We start from the raw sequence: 21,822 nt of genomic DNA, 5'->3' as shown, positions 1-21,822 counted from the left end.
GAACTTCTATTTCTTTACGATGGCGGTTATATATTTTTAGGAGTTCACCCGGTTTCCCTGTTGGGCGGGTGGCAATATGTATATGTACATAGTTTTCAATTTTAGTAATAGAATTTTACCTTAGCTTACAAAAAAAAAAAAAAATTATATAAAAATTAAACTAAAATTTCCATTAACTATATCTAAATTTAATATTGCCCCCTTTTAATATAATATAAATAAAACTAACTTACCTAAGATTTAAGGTTTACTAATTAGTTCATTATGTACTTTAGTTATATAACTTTTATATATATATATATATATATATAATTTTAATATTTTTAGTTCTTATTGAATAAATACATTATCTAGTTTTGAACTAACTAACTAAAGATTTATTTATATAGGTCATTTCAACGACTAATTATTTCTCATTAATTAATTTATATTTAAATATGATAATTGGTTTTTAACTTAATTTCTTACCTTTTAATTATTATGATTTTTTGTCCATATCACTTGGTCTTGTCGGGTCAGCCGTTTCCCAATCAAATATCACTGTCAACTTTCTAGATAACCAGATCAATAAAATCTTCTCAAAAACCATTATATAAATAACAGAAACTTAAATTCAACAAAAGAAAAAATAATTGATAATAAAAAATATAAAATAGAAATATGTAATTCCTAATATAAAATTAATATGTAACTTTTAAAAATATTAATAACACTAATAAAGAAATCAATATAATATATACAATATTTCAATATAAAGAATTACATAATATTGAGATCTACATAAAAATCTAAATCTGCGTGTCAGCGATCAAGCTTCCCATGCATCTCTTGTCAAATCGAACAAACTTGATTGACAGAAAGCGTTTTGGACCTTTGACTGAGGGTGACATGGCAAAACTGTGGACTCTTAAACCAATCATCATCAAATTATTGCCCTTTCGTGGCATACTTGTCACTAGCGTACTGGACGTTCACAACATAATCTCCCGACGTGCCCACGGCATATTCTTCTTTTCCAAATCCATGCACCTGGGAGCCCTCACGCGTGGTTTCTCCAGGTTGGCTGTTGCCAACTTTCATCGATTCCGCGTTGCTGTCCTTGTCAGCGGACGTGTCAGCAGCAGTGTCTTGCCACAATTGCCGCCGGGCTTCAGATTTCACCCCACAGACGAGGAGCTGCTCATCCATTACCTGAAGAACAAGGTCTCCTGTTCTCCTCTCCCTGCTTCAATTATTGCAGAGATTGACGTGTACAAACATGACCCCTGGGATTTGCCCGGTGAGTATCCCCTCCAAACCCGGGTTTATATATATATTTTAACATTTCTAGATTGTCTGAACTCTGGCCTAATCAATTTTACATCCAAAGAAAATTGAAACCGCGAAGGTTTTAGTTATTTTTTTCTGAATTACATTCCACGAGACCCTTTTTCTTTTTCTCACGGTGTGTATATGTGTTGACTGGATTTCAGCGAAGGCTTGTTTTGGAGAGCAAGAGTGGTATTTCTTCAGCCCCAGGGACCGAAAATATCCCAACGGGTCGCGCCCCAACAGATCCGCCGGCTCTGGCTATTGGAAAGCAACGGGAACAGAGAAGCCCATCTCTGTCATGTCGGGAACCACCTCGTCGCAGATAGTGGGCGTGAAGAAAGCCCTGGTGTTTTTCAAGGGAAGGCCGGCAAAGGGCCTGAAAACCAGTTGGGTCATGCACGAATACTGCCTCACTGAAACCATGCCAACGAACAGAAAGCGATCTCTGCGCGTAAGAATTGTTGTTTATAGTGAATTTTATTCACCAGATTTAAAAATAAAATCTTTTAATTTACATCACAACTATTACCAATTGAATCACCATACAGATATGTATATATATTTTGAATCACCATACAGATATGTATATATATTTTAAAGAAAATTTTAATGGGAATTTCAAGAATTGATACTGGCTTGTGTTTTTCCAGTTGGACGATTGGGTGCTGTGCCGGATATACAAGAAAGCGACTCATTCTACCCGGGTGTTCTCGAACCCAGAACTGCAGGCCCCGTCACCTGCTGACGTGCCACAAGAATCAGTTATGCCCAAATTCAGTTCCTTCTCTGGGCTGTTTCAGAGCGACGATCTGTTTGTGGACAGCTTTCCGAGCCATGACATGTCAGATGCCAGCAACGCGGCCCTGTCCTATGTGGACCCGTCGTCCAGCCTCCAGGTATTGCCCCAGCATTTAAATTCCTGCGAGACCAGAAGTCACGTGTCAATGTCAATGGGTTTCAACTGCGAAGAAGCCTCGTCTGTCTACCCTGCGAAGAGGCAAAACAGTGGGAATCCATCATCGACACTGCAGTTTAAATGTTGGAATCCATACATGGAAGTGGCGGCGCCCGATGAGCACATGTACCACTGGCCCAACATCGAAAACTGGAACCTTGAACTGCTACCTTGGGAACGTGGGGTTATCGTATGAAAATATAACAACAACACTCGTATGTGTAAATTGATTCTAAATATTAAAACTCTAGAAAGTGGAGTTGGTGATGGGATTTGCTTTCTTATTGCTTGTATCTTCAAGGTGTATGGGCAATAAATTGTCAGTATAAAATGAATTCCTGAAAAGTTATTTTTTTAGAACCAGAATGGTTGATTTTTATGGAATTGTTTTTCTTGCGATTTTTTTGGAAGCTTTTACGGTAGGTTTTTCCGGTCTAATTTCTCTAAAATCTGGCAAGAATTTGTGGAAATCATAAGCTTGATTGATAATCTTGTGCAATCGAAGTGTCCTAGGGGTTTTCCACATACTGAATCCATATATAATCAAAAAACTAATTTAAATAATACAAATCAAGATTTCACCTCAATTTTTTCCAACCAATTCCGAAAAATCCAAAAAATCTACTAAAAACAACTCCATCTTTTATATGAGAAAACTATTTAATCTCAATCTCATGAAAAAAAAATTATTTCATAATTTATAATTTTAAAAACTAAAAATAAAAACATAAATCTGTCTTTACTTAATCATTGAGATGGTGTTTTGAATTGACTAACGTAATCATGGGTTCTGCATTGAATTGATAGTGAAGTGATACTAAGCTGTATATATATATAAAACAATAGCTACTCAACTCATTGGCTACCATCACTATAAAAGACCTTTATCAAATATAAACTAATAAAAATGGTTTCACGAATAAACACCTCCCCTTATTAATCAAACATATACTATATTGATATAATTACTTCTCTATTAATATATATATATATATATACAATGGTAAGTAAATTATCCTTTCATCTTAAATACAATGTATAATGTGTTGGTTAACTTATTTAAATAATGATATACATAATTTTAAATTAATCATAATAATATATTATTTTTTAAATTTATTTCAACTAGCACTAGTATATTGACAATTGGGTTGATATAAATTTATTTCAACTCTCACCACTATATTGACAATTGGGTTGATATAAATTTATTTCAACTATCACCACTATATTGACAATTGGGTTGATATAAATTTATTCTCATTATTATCACTATATATGTTTAGGTGAATCCATTCGCTAGTCTCACTATTACCACTATATTGATAATTGGGTTGTTATAGGTGCATTCGCACTGCCATATACACCTCTGAGTGAACCTATATGTTAATCAAGGCGATTTAAACTTTATAAATAATAATAAATATATCATTTAACTTTAGATACAATGTATCATATAACTTTTTAAAATAATAATATAGATAAATCGTATTAATATAACTTAAAATCCTTAAAAATAATACTTACATTTGATGTTAAAAATTCACCCCAAAATCATCTTTTTAATATCTCCACCCAAACTTCATTCAAAAATCCATAAAATCTCTCTTCAAAATTTAATGATTAGGGTAGTCTAAACATGCCATGTTTTCGCATAGGAAAATGATTAGGGTAGTCCAAACATGCCATGTTTTCGCATAGGAAAGAAAGAGAAATTTACCATGGCTTTGCAAAAATTCCGTGGAAATGTTTAAAATCTAGATTATAACTATGAAATTTCAAAATTTTAAATAAGCCATAATTTTTAAATCCATTTTCACTATTAAAAAAACATTTAAATACAACAAAAAAAAATATTATTTCTTTGTTAAACCAAGAACGCCATTAATAATTTTCTTATTTTGATATTTGGACAACGAGCGTAATGGTGTACCATAAAAGTTTCACTTTCCAAACATCACCACCAATCGGCATTCAGACCAAACTTATTGATTCTCTACTTAACACGTGGCAAACTATGCTTTGATACCCATGGCATAAACTACACGTGTACCAAAAGAAGAATAAGAAGCAATGAATGGATTCACTTTTTGGAGTCCGCCGTTTGCCATCGTATTCTCCTAATCACAAATTGACCTGTTTGGTTGAGGTTTGAGCGTTGTGAAAGGTTTCAAAAATATCTCATTTTACCAATTTATGTTTTAATTCACTGTCCATTTCTGTGGCAACTGTAGCAGAGATTTTTTATTGTTTGAATTTCCTTGATTGGTAGTTACGGTTCATCTAATTAAAAGGGAGTGATATTGTACTTTTGTTTTTCTCGATTATTTATTTATTATGGTTTTAATTTATCAATAAAAAAGTTGATATTTTAAAATAAATTAAAAATTTATTTATTATGATTTTAATTTGCTAATAGAAAAAATAATATTTTAGTTTCAAGTTTCGGTGGTGTTATCCTATAAAATGAAAATAACCACCCATTCACAGAACTCATTGTCATGGAAAAACAGTCCACTTTAAACGAACCTTCTCTTTTGACTATTTCAATGCATTCACAAATAGATTGCCTCGGAAGCCTACCAATCGTGCTGAGTTACGGGCATTTAGCATTGTTCTTTTTCTTGCTGGCACACTCTCGTCGTTTCGGTGCTAGTCCTTTTTTAATTGTTTGGTAACGTCTGCCCAACCCCCTATTTTTTCAATGGTGTCCTCTTTTCGAGGCTTTTACCTCTTGATCGCTCTTTTTTTGTTTGGATTATGTTTATGGATCCATCTCAATTGCTTTGCCACCCTTTCATCGTTTTGAATGGTAACTCTTTGCCTTTTCCTCCCGCCCTGGACAATGACCTCGTAGTCATATAGGAGCCTTGAATAGAGCCAAAGACAGTGCTTGGGCTTGCCTTCGGGCTCATACAATAACTCGATGTTTTCACTTGCACAACCCCCTTGAGATCCAAGAGGAAATTCAATAAGCATTCACATAGGTTTTAGTTCATACAAAAACTTGATGTTTTCACTTGCACAACCCATATGAGATCCAAGAGGAAATTCAACAAGCATTCACATAGGTTTTAGATGACAAGGATAAATTCATTGATGTTAAAGTAGTGGCTTCTATTTACGACCGAGTGTTGGATACCAGGGACACCAAAGTCCTCCTTGAGAGGCATGAGGAAAAACACAAGATTCTTTTATAGATGGATGATTTGTAGGTTGAGCATTGCAATATGGTCCTTTGGTTAGCGTGAATTGAATCATTCGTCATTCGTAGGAAATGCCTAGCCTGCCTAGCCTCTCTGGGCTCTCGGACAGATTCGATCAACATGTCCACTTCCTCCCAACTGGTTTCAATGGCTAACATATTTTGTTTTCATTGTGCCGAGAGATAATTTCCATCCCAGTATGGTAGAGATGTTGTAATGTAATATAATGTATTGTAAACACTCTGACTTGGTCAAAATAAATAAAAATAAAAATAACTCTGTAAAATAAATAATAATAAAAATTAAAATGACACATGGTATTGAACCATGATATTCATGTGCAACATAGGCTATTTAAAATGGGAAATTAAACCACTTTAGATCCATCTTAACTTCAAATCTACCAAGCGCAGAGAGAGATCAAATATTTTGACATGCAAACCTCTTTTAGAGTCGAAAGAGATATGATTCCTCTCAAGACTTGGTAGATCCAACGTTAAAATGGATGTAGGCTAGTGTTAGTCTTACTCATTGCACAACAATTAGTTGTTTGGCTTTTATTAGTATTTTATGGTTTCATATGAGGCCTCTAGGCTATTTTTGTACACTATTATATAGACTAGATATGCTCAATACTCAACACATCCTAGCTCACTAATTAGTTCATTATTTATGTGTTTGTTTAATCTTTGTTGATTATATTACTAAAAATATTAGATTTCACAATTAGTTTGGTTTCCAATGACAAAAAGTGGCAATAGGGGTATTGACTCTAAGTGTATATTGGTTCAGGTGATCAATTAAAAAAATACTAATTTAAATATTATGTTTATATATATTATATTAATATGTAATCTTTTCTTTGTCAAGTAACATAGTTATCGATGAAATGAGAAATTTACCAAGTGTCAATTTTTTTGAGGTAGCAAAAAAATAATCCGATTTTGAAAAGAGTTGATTCACAATGCACTTTTTTTGGAGCATATTTTGACACTTTAAATTTTCTTATGTATCAAGTATGCACATTTTTTTAAATGTTAGTGATTTTCATGTTGATTTTGAAAAGTGGTGATGTAACATCAACTCTTTTTTTTAGAGGACTTATTTTTGACACTTTAAATTTTCTAATGTCGTCCTCTTCTTCTTCTTCTTCCCTGAGATAATTGTTTTTAAGTGTTCTTCAAGTTTGTGTTTTTTTGTTTTTCTTTTCAATTTTTTTGGTAATGAAATCTTTGTTTTTCGCATAGTTAAAAAAAATGGGTTAATATTTTAAAGTTAGGATTTTCTATATATTTATGTATCTATAATTAATATTTCAATGCATATCAAATAATTATTGCTAAAAAAACAACAACTTTAAACATTTAACACAAAAATACACATTTTGAATATAGATATAATAAAAAAATACACATTTTAAGACATTTTTTTTTGTTAAAAATTACATGTCAAATAAACAATATTTATGAGAATTTTAACAAAAAAAAACTTTAAAAAATAGCATATTTTATGAATTTTATGTCAAAAGTTAATAACAATCACAATTTTTTTTACAAAAATTAATGATTCACATTAAAATTAAAGTGAAAATCAAATAATACAGATATTAGATATATAATAGCAATAATTGAATACTCATTTTTGTCATAAAATTTTAAAGTCAAAACATTACAAGTATAACTAATGGATAGTTCTCGCAAGTATAACTTAAATTTAATCAGTCAATTAATATAGTCCGTGTTCATCATCTTCTAGAGCTTCATTATTGTCTTCTTCTATAATATTTTGTGCTTTAGTTTGGTCATTTTCCTCTTTTAATGGATCTTTGATGTCTGCAAATCTCCCAAAGTTTCATTTTCCAATCATTCCATCTAACGGTGGTTGAGGTTCCTTTTCTTTTTCTACCATACATGATTTATTAAAATCTCCTTTCCTCAAACCAACTTTTTGCATTGCATTTGGAAGAAATTGAAGAGAATTATTTTTTTGCTGAATAAAACTGCATTGTAGTGAGCCTTTTTCAATGACAATGCAATTTATTTCTTTTTGTAGGCAACATGCTAGTGTTGTACCTAATCATCAAGCAAAAAAGAAATAATTATGTAAATTAGTATAAATACATGAAAAAAATATTGAAATTCATTTTTATATAATAAAACTTATTTGAACCTAAGAATAAATTCAAAACCCAATCTCCTTCATTTTAAAATAAATCTATAAGATAGTTAATCAATGCATGTGGTTTTTGATAAATGTTAACTATCTCTCATTTTGCATATTTATTCTCATATGTTAGTTTTCTTGAACCAATACTTGGCTAGGAATCTTTCCATCTATTCGATTTAGAAGAATATGCTTTTAGTTATAGTCTTTTGTCAAACATTCAACATGGATGAACTCACAATAACTCATAATTGGTTGATCTCCGCAACCAATAAGATTTGACTTTTGCCTATAACATGACATAGTAAAAATTCAATTAATTTTTACATAAATAATTTTTTTTAACATTAATCAAACATACAATTTCAATGTCTTAGCATGTAAGTTGCATCCTTGAATTTGTGTTTCCCTTGAAGCTTGATAATAACATTAAAATTTGTGTCTTAATGAAATGTCACAAATCTCCAAAGTGGTGATGTTGTGACTTCTTGAAAGCTTGTAAAAACTTTATTAAAACTTCAATAAATATAAGGCCCACTATCATATCCAATGTTTGAAAATTTGAAACCATGAGGACTATCTGCAATAAGTAGGGCATTTTCCCTTTTAGGTATGAGTTTTGCAATGTCTTCACAATCACCTTGTATTATTTGATATTCATGGATAGTTTTGAACCCATTCTAAATGAAATGACTAAGACGAGGATCAAATTCAACATTCCTAAGATGTTGCTTTCTCAACCTTTCAAACTTAATTTTTTCAATAAACTTTTGAAACTATTCGATACTCTATCTGCATCCTTCTTCAACATTTTTAATGAAATAAACAAATATATGTATAAGTAATAAAATAAAAATAGTTTACATATGAATAAAATAAATGTATAAATCAACACACTTTTTTGAATGCAAGATAAAAATATTTAAGTATTGTTGTAAAACTTGATTCTAGGTAGCTGTATACAACATCATCCCAACTCTCTTTATTCAACATTTTAACCATATGTTCTTGTATTTTCATATAAACCTTATAATTGAATAAATAAAATAAAAATTATTAATATAGTGATATATATATATATAACAAATACTACCAACAACAATATGTTATATTTAAAATAAAATCATAATAATAAAAAAAAAAAACAATTCAACAAACTTACTTTTGAAATTCCAAGCACTTTTCATGCAATGATAATTCACCCGACTTCACAAGAGATAATATTGATTTGAAATGTTTAACATCCTTTACTCTTTGCATTGTTCTCTAAGGTGTGATAGCCATATCATCTGGAATATGCTTAATTTCAGGACCGATCTTACTGTTGGTACATATTAAGGGTTTAGACTTTTGAACCTTTTGATTTTTTATGGAAATATTCTCCCACATGTTGAAAATCTCATCAATCATTTCACATAACTCCCTAGTTCTAACTGCCAATTAGAAAATATTATACATACCTTTGAATAAATTTGAATTTACTTTTCCACATTTTGAATTGATTTTTTTTCAATTTGATAACTTATTTTCATACAACATTCCTTTTGAAAGTCTAGACTGACTTTTTCCTTGTTCCCACCACATTTTTCTTGAAATTCACTATGAATAAATCCAACCCTTTGGATGAAAGTCAAAGAAATCATGTACTCATTATTTGTATTATGATCCCATGCCAATAACTTTGCTTTTATTTCTGTTAAACTCGCATAAATGATACATCTCAATATTTTAAAAAGCAAGTTATTGGGATATTCCTCGATCAATTGTATTCTAGCCTCTGCAAAATGGTGCCCCCCAATTACATAATATTTGTATTCAAAACATATTGTCTTCTCAAATGGCTCTTTGTTAGGAAATTTAATTATATCAACGAGAACCACATAATCAACCACATGTGCATATGGATTATACCTAATCGATGTTTCAAGTTATGGACATGTAGGTGATGTGGCTTTCTAATTTGATATTTAGATTGTCTTTCATTTGACTTATAGAATTGGCTAACATTGAGTTGAAATGTTTTGCCGCCATTAATTAAATTATTCTTCATCAACTAATCTCAAATGACATTTTGTTTTGTTTTAATAATTCCATCTTCTAAATCAACATTCGGTGTTATGATTTCCCTGATGCCTTTAAAGTTTTCACTCTGATCTTCACTGGTGCCCACATATTTTATAGATTGACCACATTTTGGTTTCTTTCTCTTACCGGTTAACATATTTTCTTGTAGATAAACAATCTCCTCTTCATCAATTGGTAGAGAGACATCCATGTGAATTTATTTTTTTGGTGTTTTATAACTTTTCTCCTTTTCAACAACAATGCTAATCTCATCTTCATTAATGGCAACGAATCTTTAAGCTTCAACGTAAACTTCCACATCTTCAAAAGTAACATGTCTAACTTTACTAGATTGATCCACTTTAGTGTTTCTTTGTCGATCTCATGTATGTATTATTGTAGTTTCATGAGCTATTGTTTTTTCTTCTTTCTCCTTTCTTCTTTTGTCTTTGTGTGGAAATTGCTAGTCACATTCATAATATTTGATTCTAGATAATAAATACTCTTCAACATAATTGAAAGACTCTCATCAAAATCATATCAAACAAAATATAATATGTCAATGATAAAAAAATTATAAAAAATATAATGATAATTACAATGATGCATAACACACAAATATAATAAGTATACTTACAACGTTATTTGCAAAGTTGGGTGAAATTTTTTCACACAACTTTGTAGATTCTTCATATGTGTCATACTTGGCTTTTAAGAGATGATATATAACTTTTTCACGTGTTTTGGGTAGTTTTGTATGTACATAAATAGTGTATGTATTAGACATTAAAAATATGTCTCGTACTTTGTCCATCACCTCATATGGTTCACCAAAGATAATCATACCACAATGTAGATAAATATGTACACATTCATTGCTTTCTCTATATTTAACATGCCATATGAATTTTCTTTTATTTATTTATCGTGTATTCTTCCATTTTGAAATAATCTCAATGTATTTGATAAGCTAGTTGCTTGAATTTTATCATGTGTTTCAATTCGGATATTTTCAACAATATTCATAAAGTGTCCAACTGCAACTTTAGATGATGTAATTGCTGCCCTTATTCCAGAAACATTCATAGAGACCTTCTGTGTGTGTGTGTGTTAATTAAAAAAAAATATTTTAATTAAACAAGCAAAACAAAAAACATTTAAAAATTAAATATGTTCTTCCTATTTTAATTAAAAAACACTCCAAATATTAAAAGAGAAACAAAAAAAAATATTATAATTATTATTATTATTATTATTATTATTATTTTTTTTTTTAATATTAAAAGGACCTTAAAATTTAATTCTAAAAAAAAAACACTTAAAATTTAATTTTGAAGTAGAGAAAAAAACAACAAAAATAAATTAAAACATTTTTTTTAAAATAAATTTATGTTTAACAAATTCAGTGTTCAAGGACTTGAGCAACGTGGGGCTTATTGACATGACATGGGTTACCAATAGGGTAATGTTGTAGCGGCTATAACACACTCCAAAATTTTGGCCTGCATCCAAATTTCAGAGCCTTCCTTGGTTTTTTCCTCCTTGATGGTCGCAAACACTCGGGCTCATCCCATGAGCTCTTGTCAAGTTTTCACACCCTTGTCGACTTCCCCTTTTGTGTTTGTGTTTATGATTTGTTTTCGCTTTGTTGACATCAGTCACACTCACACACAAAGTTGTGAACATTGTCGCGCAAGTGTCATCACAGTCTTTCGGAGACATATACTTTCGCACTTGTCGCTCTCAACCTTCGAGTTAGTCTCAGTAAGCACATGTTGTCTTGTTGGTTTAAGGTGTCTTGTGCCCAACGGGCGCTCGCAGGCCCTTAGCCTCGCATTGGATGGAAGGCCCAATTCCTGGAATCAACCCCTCGGCTCAGTAGGGGGTCAAGGGTCCGCTAGCCCCCGTTTGGGCACAAATTTTTTTAATTTTTATTTAAAAAAAAAACTAATTTTTAAGGAATAGGTTTTTTTTAGGAATAAGTTTTTTTATTGGTATCCTAGATGAACCCAAGAACCCGCTTGATATGTAACTACTAGTAAAATTCAGGGGTTTACAAATTGCTCTCCTTGCCACAAATCGGTCATCTCAAGGGGATTTGTACTTGGGTCTACTTTGTTTCAACGAATTGAAATGCCCCCCAAGACAAATTAAAAAAAAAAAAAACCTCCAAAAAAAATTGAACACTGCCTTTTCCATCTCAAAGCCCTAAAAAATATGAATTTTCTTATTTTTTCTCCTAAAAATTCTACAAATTTGAGGTTGTTTGTTTGTTTATTTTTTTTTTTTGTTTTTATATAAAAATATAAAAAAAATTGATTGCTTTATGTGGTTTTTCTCCAAAATTAAGATATTTAAAAAAATCTTGAAGAGAAAAAGAAAAACAGTGAAAAATAGTCTTGGAATATCAAAACCATAAAACAACAAATTTTCCCCAAATTCCTCTTAAAATGGTCAAAATAGAAGGAAAACTAACCCTTGAAATGTGAAAAACTCTTGTTGAATGTGTTATCAATGACAATGCAACTCCTTCGCAAAATCGCTCCAAATTTTTTAACGAAACCCAGAAGACTTGATGTGATGTGAGGAATAGAAACAACAAAATTATTATATAGCGAAGATTGTAGGATTACTTTAGCGTTTCTTGAATGTGGGATTAAAAATTGAGAAAAAATGATATATAGTTAACATTATAGGTTTATATTAACTTTTATTCAATGTGGGATAAAAAATAAAATATAAATTATAAAAAATTAATTTAGTTACCTAGTTAATGTTAAATAATTTAAGTAAAAGATTTATTTTAATTTCAAAGGAATGCATTAAAGGAAAATTTTTGTGGAAATTTTGAATAGAAAATAGGGTCAAAATTTTCAAGACCAAAATTTTAGTAGAATGTTTTCAAATAAATTTTAGAGAAAAATTTTGGAGGGAAATATTTCAAACGAAATTTTTGGAGGGAAATTTTTCGGCAAAACTTTTTGTGGGGGGGCGGGGGAACTTTGGAGGTAAAATTTTGGCCAAATTTTTTTGGGGGAAAATTTAGAGGGAAATTTTCAATCTCTAAGCTATAAATTGTCATTGGGAGAGTGCATTTGTATCATTCAACATCTTTTGTTTGAAAGTCATGGATTCTTCTGATAGTGAAGTTTCTCTTTTTGGAACATCAACATCTTCATCACGTAACAACTCTATTCATATTGATGAATATAACATGAATTCTTTCACTATGAATAAAGAGTCAAATTTTCCACTTGGTCCTAATCCTAAGGATTATGAGAGCACCATTGATGAAGGGCAGGATGAAGAATTTCTTGTAAATAGAGAATCAAATTTTCCACTTAGTCCTAATCCTAAGGATTATGAGAGCATCACTGACGAAGGGTAGGATGAAGAATTTCCAGTAAATAGAGAGTCAAATTTTCCACTTAGTCTTAATCCTAAAGATCATGAGAGCACCACTGACGAAGGGCAGGATGGAGAATTTTCAGTAAATATAGAGTCAAATTTTCTACTTAGTTATAATCCTAAGGATTATGAAAGCACCACTGGTGAAGGGGGGGATGAAGAATTTCCAGTAAATAGAGAGTCAAATTTTCCACTTAGTCCTAATCCTAAGGATTATGAGAGCACCACTGACGAAGGGGAGGATGAAGAATTTCTAGTAAATAGAGAGTCAAAGTTTCCACTTAGTCCTAATCCTAAGGATTATGAGAGCACCACTAACGAATGGGAGAATGAAGAAATTCTAGTAAATAGAGAGTCAATTTTTTCACTTAGTCCTAATATTAAGGATTACGAAAGCACCACTGATGAAATAAAGGATGAATAATTTTCTACAAATGATAATTTTACTTTGAATAGAGAGTGAAATTTTCCACTTAGTCCTAATTCTAAGGATTATGAGAGCACCAGTGATGAAAAATTTCCTACAAATGATAATTTTATTATGAATAGAGTCATATTTTCCACTTAGTCCCAATCTTGAGATTATGAGAGCACTAGTGATGAAGGGGAGGATGAATAATATCTTTCAAATGATAATTTTAGAGGCACATATGTGAATAATGCATTTTCTGTAAGTTAACATTTCAAAGGCAGTCATGGTGATGATGAATTGAATCCTCCAAGCAAGGATTTCAAAAACGTGGATGAAGATGGTGAATGATTTTGTTCGAGCGAGGATTTCAAAAGCACAGACGATGGTAGTGAAGAATTTCCTTTAAGTGAGGATGGTAATGAATATTTTCCAAGCAACGATGGTGATGAATTTCATAATTATGTTAAGAATTATCATAGTGAGGATAATATTCCTCATGATGATGATGAAAAGGCTTTTACATAGGATAATGAAATGATGGAGACGTTGCAAGAAAATATTATATCTAGGAGTAGGAGTATACCTTTTCATATCAATCTAATATATTCCAGTTATACAAGGGTTACGGCAAAATATCTCACAAGAAGAAGTTCTATCCGTATGAAAGAACTGGATGACTACATTACAGGAGTATGATTTAGAAATTAAACCATCTAAGGTCATCCAAGGACAGGGTTTATGTAAATTATCAGTTGATTCAGAAGGATATCATCCAAATGAAGATCAAAGTTCTATTTCTAAAATAGGATGTTACAATGAATTTGAAATGAATCAATAAGAAATCATGTATGTACCTATTCCAACAAATACATGGTACAAAGATATAAACATTTCTTAATTTATGGTATTGCTCCTGACCATTTATCAGTTAAACATAAAAGAGTTCTATGTCTGAAATGTTCCAAGTATCAATTAATTGATGGTATTCTTTTTAGAAAAAAATATGATGATGTATGGTTGTCATTATAAATATTGCAACAAGTTGTGTTATAAAGCTCCAATAAGCGATATGGGTGTCATGTTTTTATGTTTATCATGTTGGTTTTATTTTCAATAGGTTGATCATTGTAAATACTGCAACAAGCTAAGTTATAAAGCTCCATGGGAAGTATGTTTTGCTTTTCAACGGTTTTGCTGGTTGTAGGTGTCATTGAACATTGAAGACGGTTTTGATGGGGGGGGGGGGTCTGTAACAACCTCGGGTTAAAAATGCATGTAATAAAGTTAACAAAGGAAAAATAATAACCAAGGTCATGGGACATGTATTCCAAGATGAATGTTGGGAAAAAACGTAGTGACGAGGATCACTTGTGATTAATTAATGGCTATGGAAATTGTCAAAGAGAATGATAAAGGCTTTGGAAATCCATGAGTCATTTATTGGCATTTTATTTATGAAAATAACAGAAATAGGAGAAAAGGAAGGTGAAAGGTCACAGGTTACATGTGAGGAGGAAATTGAAGGAAAATAATAGAAAATGAAGAAAATAGAAGCGTCATTAATAAAAAGGCTTCTAAGGATCAGTTAAGAACTTTTGTTAGTGTTAGCTTTGGTTAGTTCAGTATTTTGGCATTCTCATTCTATTCCCTCTCTCTCATACTCTTGGACACTTAGCTTTTTCTTGGAGTACTCATGGAAGAGTGTGGCATACTTGCGATTTAGAGCAAGAAAGCAAAGGAAAATCAGGGAAGCACAAGAGGACAATGAGATTAACAGATAAAGTGGGTTTTGTTTGTAGATACCAAGTTTCATGTATGATTCCCTTGATAGTTTTGGCATGCATGGCACATGCATGTGGTTTCTTGGTTATGATCCATCATTGGCATGGAGGATTTCTAGGATTGACAATGCTTTTTCACAGCCTTTCCATTTCATGGATAACTATGGGGTTGTTAGTTTTACCTTTTGTTTTTTTTTTTTGTTTAAGGGGGCTTGACCCAGTTTCAAAGTGTACTGCAGACCAAAAAAACCCTCAACTACTGGCCCTTTCGGAAACGACCTGCAAGTAGATTGTAGTCTCACTCGAAGTATTTATGGGAGGTTTTAGAACCAGGTTTCTACAGCCATATGTATATCCACGGTGTGGCGCTTGTGTTCACTTATGTCTTATAACTATCTACAACTTAGCATACATGAATAACTTCGTGCTGATGATTAACTTCACAGATAGGTACTTAACACGTAAACATAATAGATGACAATATATTATTTATTCTTCCTCATAATTCAATAAAAAACATGCATGGAGATATTTATAACAATAGATAATGAACATAGAAATATGCACAATACTTTGCGAAAACTTATTCTTTATTAATAAGGATCTTCAATACATATACTTATCTGACCTGCGCACCTAGCTACAGGTGGTCTACGCACTCAGCCATAAACTCTTCAAGGCCTCCATAAACTCAACTGCAGAGCCTCTCCAAAAATACAAATCCAAGATAGAAAATATGATCAATCTATGAATTTTATCTATGCTTAGTTATCTTCGACAAAGTATTACATCTTCTTTATATAGGTTTCCTTACTACAAGACCATGGTCCACAAACCATGGATTCAACTAAACAATGGACTAATACCTAATACCCATTACAAGATAAGGGACTTTGACCCACCCCCAAACCCATGCCATGCATGCCAAATGTAGCAAGGAAAATACACATGCAAGTCGATGCCTACAATGAAGCCTGTTGTAGCTGCTTGATCCTACCTTTCCCTGCTTGATATTTGATTCCTCTTGCCTTCTTTTCCTTTCTTGCTCCAATGCCAAAATTTCTCCAAGAAATCTCTAAGTGTCCAAGAGTGAGATAGAGAGAGAAAATAATGTGAAAGCTCCAAAACTCAACTGACAAAAGGTTACCCACTGGTCCTCAAAAGCCTTTTTATGAATGAGGCCTCTATTTTCTTTATTTTCCATCATTTTCCATCATTTTCCTTCAATTTCATCCTCACATGCAACCTTTGACCTTTCACCTTCATTTTCTCCTAATTTCCATTATTTTCATAAATAAATGTGCCAAAAATGTCATTTTTCCTTTCCAAAGCCTTAGCCATTGCCTTTGCCAATTTCCCTAGCCATAAATAATCAAATGAGTACCCACTAGGATGTCTTGCCCAACATTCAACTTGGAATAAGTGTCCCATCAACTGTGGTTATTAGTTTTGCCTTTATTTACTTTTTATTACATGGAATTTTCCCCAGGGCTATTACACTATTCATATTGGTTAGGAACCCTAACCTGGAAGTGGTCGGGGCCATCTTCTTCCTCTTCCTTTAATGAAACTTCTTAGAATTAGTGGCATCACCAAACTGGCTCAAATAACCAATCCAACATCTACATCCATTTGGTGATAGGGTTGGATATTTTCCACTGATTTGGGAACTCCAGTGGTCTTTCAAGAATCGTGGCACAATTATTTAAGAGATTTGTAATATGGTCATGTCTGATTATCAAATAGGGCTGAAAAAATGGTTTGGTATGTTTCTCTACCTCGAATTTATACTCCAAAGATGGGATATGTTTATATAGATGTTATCAGATTTCTATTTTATCCCAAATGGTGGTGGAAAATCACTTGGAAATATCATTTCCCTACAAAAGAAAAAATTCTTATATGGTGCATCATTGAAAACAAAGTCCCTACTTGAGATGTTCTATAAAGGAGGTTTTTTGATGGTGTAACATCCTCCTCCCACATTTACCCAAGTTACTAGCCTAACAAGGTAAACATGTGAGGAAGAGTTACTATGATATGATTCAACTCCCCAAGTACAGTTAAGGAAGTGGAACCAACATGACAAGACCAATATAACCTTACATACATGCCACATAACCTCCAAGTGCTAACCAACCCTTCCAGGTGACCAAAACTTTAGACAACTTTCCTTTTCAATGCCCTAGAGCCTCAGTCACTCCCATGACAAGGCATACATGCGATTACAACCCTCTAGCCTCTCTCACAACAAAGCATCCATGTGACTGTGGCCTTTATTAGGCAGTTTTGTGCCAACAACCCAGATTGTGTGCCACTTTTTCAGGGCTAAGACTTAGGCCACTACCTAGAACTTCATGAAACTTCTAGAAATGATAAATAACATTGAGGCAAGAGTACTAATGAAAACATTTGTTTAATGACATGACTAGACCCCTACTAGCCATGACAGGCATTTCATCAAACATGCCACCAATATGTAATCTATAGGTCATACCAACATATCTGAGCATAGGGGCCTCATACTTATTTGAGATTCATAAAGAGGCATTGTTACTCTATCAAAATAATTGCAGTATCATCTATTAGGTAATATATTCATTGTTCATTCATTTTCTAATCAAAACATGTTGAGATCCATACATCAAGACTACCTTAAAACATCCTCATACCCAACATATAACCAACATAATTAACATGGATATAACAACCATAAGAATAACATATGAACAAGTATATTTACCCATCAAATAAAAGAGGAAAGGAGCTCTTATTAACATATGCAAAATACAACCAGGTTTGGGACTTCCATATACCACCCGATCATAGATTGGCTGAACAAAACCTTTCTTTCCCCAATCACCCTCGTGCGATATTCCAAGCATGAATGTGGGATCTCATAAAACAACTCAATCAAAACCAAGCTACGGATTCCATAGAATAATCCACCTCAATCCTCGACTAGTTATTCCACCTCATAATCGGACATCATTAACCAACACTAGATTTGTCTCTACCCAATATTTCCAAGGCTCCGGAGTGTTTGTTCCAACTAGGGTTTCCAGGATAAGTAACTCAACCCATAACTGTTGTCTAGCTTTTATAACATTTTCCTAACTAGGGCTTCCAGGACTAGTAACTCAACCCACCAAGGGCTTCCACAATGTTTGTCCAACCAAGGCTTCCAGGACTAATAAATTAATCCAAGCTGTTGCAGGGATTCCAGAGCATTTGTCCAACCAAGGCTTCTAGGAACTAATAACTCAACCCACAACCAAAGGAACATGAGCACCAACCAAAAAAAAAGATAAGACCCACAACACCATGGCTATCGAGGAAATGTCAAGGCTAAGCAAATAAATTATCAATCCAAGATATCCTCCATGTCAATTATAGATCATGACCAAGAAACCACATGCATGTGCCATGCTTGCCAAAACTAGCAAGAAAATCATACATGCAACTCAGTACCTGCAAGAAAAACTTGTTGTAGTTGTTGATCCCAATGTCCTCTTGCACCTTCTTGCTTTTCCTCTGCCTACTTTCTCCAAATCCCAAGTATGCCACACTCCAAGAGTGCTCCAAGAAAACTCTAAGTGTCCAAGAGTATGAGAGAGAGAGAATAGAGAGAGATCCACCATAGAACTGACTAAAGTCTATAAACTAATCCTCATAATCCTTTTTATCGACGAGGCCTCTAATTTCTTCAATTCTCCATTATTTTCTGTTAATTTCCTTCTCATACAAATATATCACCTTTCACATTCCTTTTCTCCTAATTTCCATTCTTTTTATAAATAAAATGCCAATTAATGCATCTTTTCCTTTTCCAATGCCTTTGCTAATTTGTTAGCCATAATAAATCGAAAGTGACACCCACTAGGATGTTTTTCCCACCAATCATGTAACAACCTAGGTGAAAATTACATGTAATAAAAGTTAATAAAGGAAAAATAAGACCATGGTTAAGAGACACTTATTCCAAAATGAATGTTGGGCAAAGATACCCCAGTGGGCATCACTGGATGTGTTTATGGCTAAATGAAATTGGCAAAGGCAAAGACAAAGGAATTAAAAAGGCAAAAGGCATTTTTGGCACATTTTTTTATGAAAATAAAGCAAAATAGGAGAAAAAGGAGGTGAGAGGTCACAAGTTGCATGTGAGGAGGAAAATGAAGGAAAATAATGGAAATTGAAGAAAATAGAGGCCTCATTGATAAAAAGGCTTCTGAGGATTAGTTGGAAAGCTTGGTTAGTTTAGTTTTGGAGCTCTCTCATTATTCTCTCTTTCTCTCACTCTTGGACACTTAGAATTTTCTTGGAGCACTCGAGCTTTGGAGCAAGGAAGGAAAAGCAAGCAAAGGGAAAGAAAGGAAAGCAAGGAGAAAGCAAGGAAGAGCAGGATCAAGCAGTGTCAGCAAGAATAATTACAGGTGTTGGATAGGTAAATCCCCTCTGCGGACAGAGGCGATCCCACTAGCCTAAAATAAGTCTAGCCACAATCAATTCACGCTACTATGCAAGTTCCTAGTTGTATACTGAAGGTGAATTACGAGAACCAACCTAGAGTCCAACGTTAATGTCGAAGCAGAGTTGATACTCCCGCTCCCTTGCTCCAGCAGGTCACAATCCTTGCGATCCTCGCGAACGGACACCTGCACATGCAAAGAACGAAGCGAATACAAGCATAAAATCCACCAAAGTACAACTATATTTCAGTCAGAAAGGAAATAAATCAAACATCATCATAATAAACAATGAGATTGGAACCATAACAACAGTCGTTTATTAATGAATAATAGACAGAGAAAGATACAACCAAGGTTCTGACGTTGAACCTCTCCTCTGGCTGGGCGAGCAACTGTGTATGTCTTGCAATAGACCTCTTCTCTCTCAGATTTCCGACAGCATAACCTCCTTATGCTTCAAGACTCTTACTATCACTCAAGACAAGCATAATCACAACTAGCATTACTGAAAGACTCCCAAAAACTAGCTTGTCTAATGCATGAGGACAGACTTTTATAGATGGAGAGGGGAGGAAGATTCAATGCACCAAGACACCCATTGTGGATTGACATTATCTCTGAAAAGCCGCTGTGGATAGATGTCAAGGATAGATGATGACTCTCGACCTCTATCAGATGGATTTTATCCTCAAAAGACTTCGTGATCTAAAGGGAAAAAACATATGGGCGCGCGTTTGTCAAAAATCATTACCAAACTTGGTTGGCGCGAGTGTTGTTCTAAGACAGAGTGCCAATGGTCGCACCCCCTTTTGAGGATCTCAGGGATTGGCGCGGGTAAGACACTGTGGACTTGCGCCAATGGAAAAAGGGCACTTTTCAAGGATAATTTGCAGAAGGTGTCTTCAGGGAACATGAAGTACATACTCAGGGGAACATAATGCAAGTGTTTTTAGGTTATGTCACTGCTCACAGGTCCCGGAATGCGTTCTCCAACGTACGGAAACGGGGCGATAGGGACGGTGACCAATGGTGACAAATTACTGTGTAACAGATGCCCCCTAAAGCATGAGGCCTGAGAGAGGGAGAGGGGTGAAATGCTTTACAAGAACACATGTAGCTGCCGCCGAGGATCTGCATTGAGAGATACGACTCATAGCTCAAGTACATGATGTACGTGGTATGGTCGTAGCCATCCATAAGAGAGTACATAATAATCTAGATCCATAGTATGGACGCAGCCATCTGATTAGGATCAATGAATCGACTCAGGCATGGTCGCAGCCATCCAGTGAATGAGTCATGTATCAAGAATCACGCCTAGATTACAACAGACACAATCCAGGGTCTTGCGCTCCATCTCGACTCGAACAAAAGTACAAGTTCAAACATGCGAATATATGAGCTGAAGTCGAACATGCATGAACATCGTCTGATTACCAGTCAATATTTGAAACTGTTAACAGACGCGAGAGGTACCACCAATAATGACAATGGCCCTCAAGGTACTACAGGTACAATCTACGGCGTGCGAATTAGTGATCTGACGTTGAACACCTATAGAATCATTCGATCGGAGGCCAATGATGAAAACCTCACGTCGAACACGAAGAACTTGCCATTGAGGCATGCAGGCTCCAAGGCACCGAAAGGGAGTCTCTAGATCAGCTTCCTGGATAATGAGCTGAAGTCGACAGGAAGTGACCTTGATCGAAGGTGGGCCATAATGTTTCCCACATCATCGACATGAGACAGAGAGATAATGTTGTGAATCAAGATCATGTGAACTATCAGATGGAGGTTGTTTCTTTTCAGAGGTCAACTTCTCTTGAACATATCGGCAGCACGACAGTGGAATTGGCAGTATTTGACATTAATGGATCAGAGGTCATGGTGACGAGGCAATGAGCAGATGAGAGGTCAAATAGGATTACCCAAATCCACGGAGGCCAGTGAAAAATGAGATGAGATATCCCCACCCGGACACGAAAGCAGACAATTTCCATGTTCAAGAGCGACATACTGCCGACACGACAATAATTATGGTTCCAAAATT

The 21,822-nt window shown here is 33.8% G+C and overlaps 1 protein-coding gene across 1 annotated transcript in view; it reads left to right on the top strand.

Annotated features, from left to right (window-relative positions):
* Nucleotides 1–888: 888 nt before the first annotated feature.
* LOC149169595 (uncharacterized) overlaps nt 889–21,822 on the top strand; it is a 79,853-nt gene continuing 58,919 nt past the window's right edge. The window contains exons 1-3 of the mRNA XM_089425267.1: nt 889–1,279; nt 1,473–1,762; nt 1,962–2,456. Of these exons, the coding sequence (XP_089281393.1) occupies nt 889–1,279; nt 1,473–1,762; nt 1,962–2,456 (1,176 nt within the window). The remainder of the gene's footprint in view (nt 1,280–1,472; nt 1,763–1,961; nt 2,457–21,822) is intronic.

Source organism: Pinus tabuliformis, chromosome 4_2 (assembly GCF_031772625.1).
Source record: "Pinus tabuliformis cultivar Carrire ecotype Pingquan chromosome 4_2, CPIR1, whole genome shotgun sequence".
Lineage (NCBI taxonomy): Eukaryota > Viridiplantae > Streptophyta > Pinopsida > Pinales > Pinaceae > Pinus > Pinus tabuliformis.
Note: the sequence above shows the minus strand (reverse complement) of the source record. Positions and strands in the feature narration are given on the sequence as shown.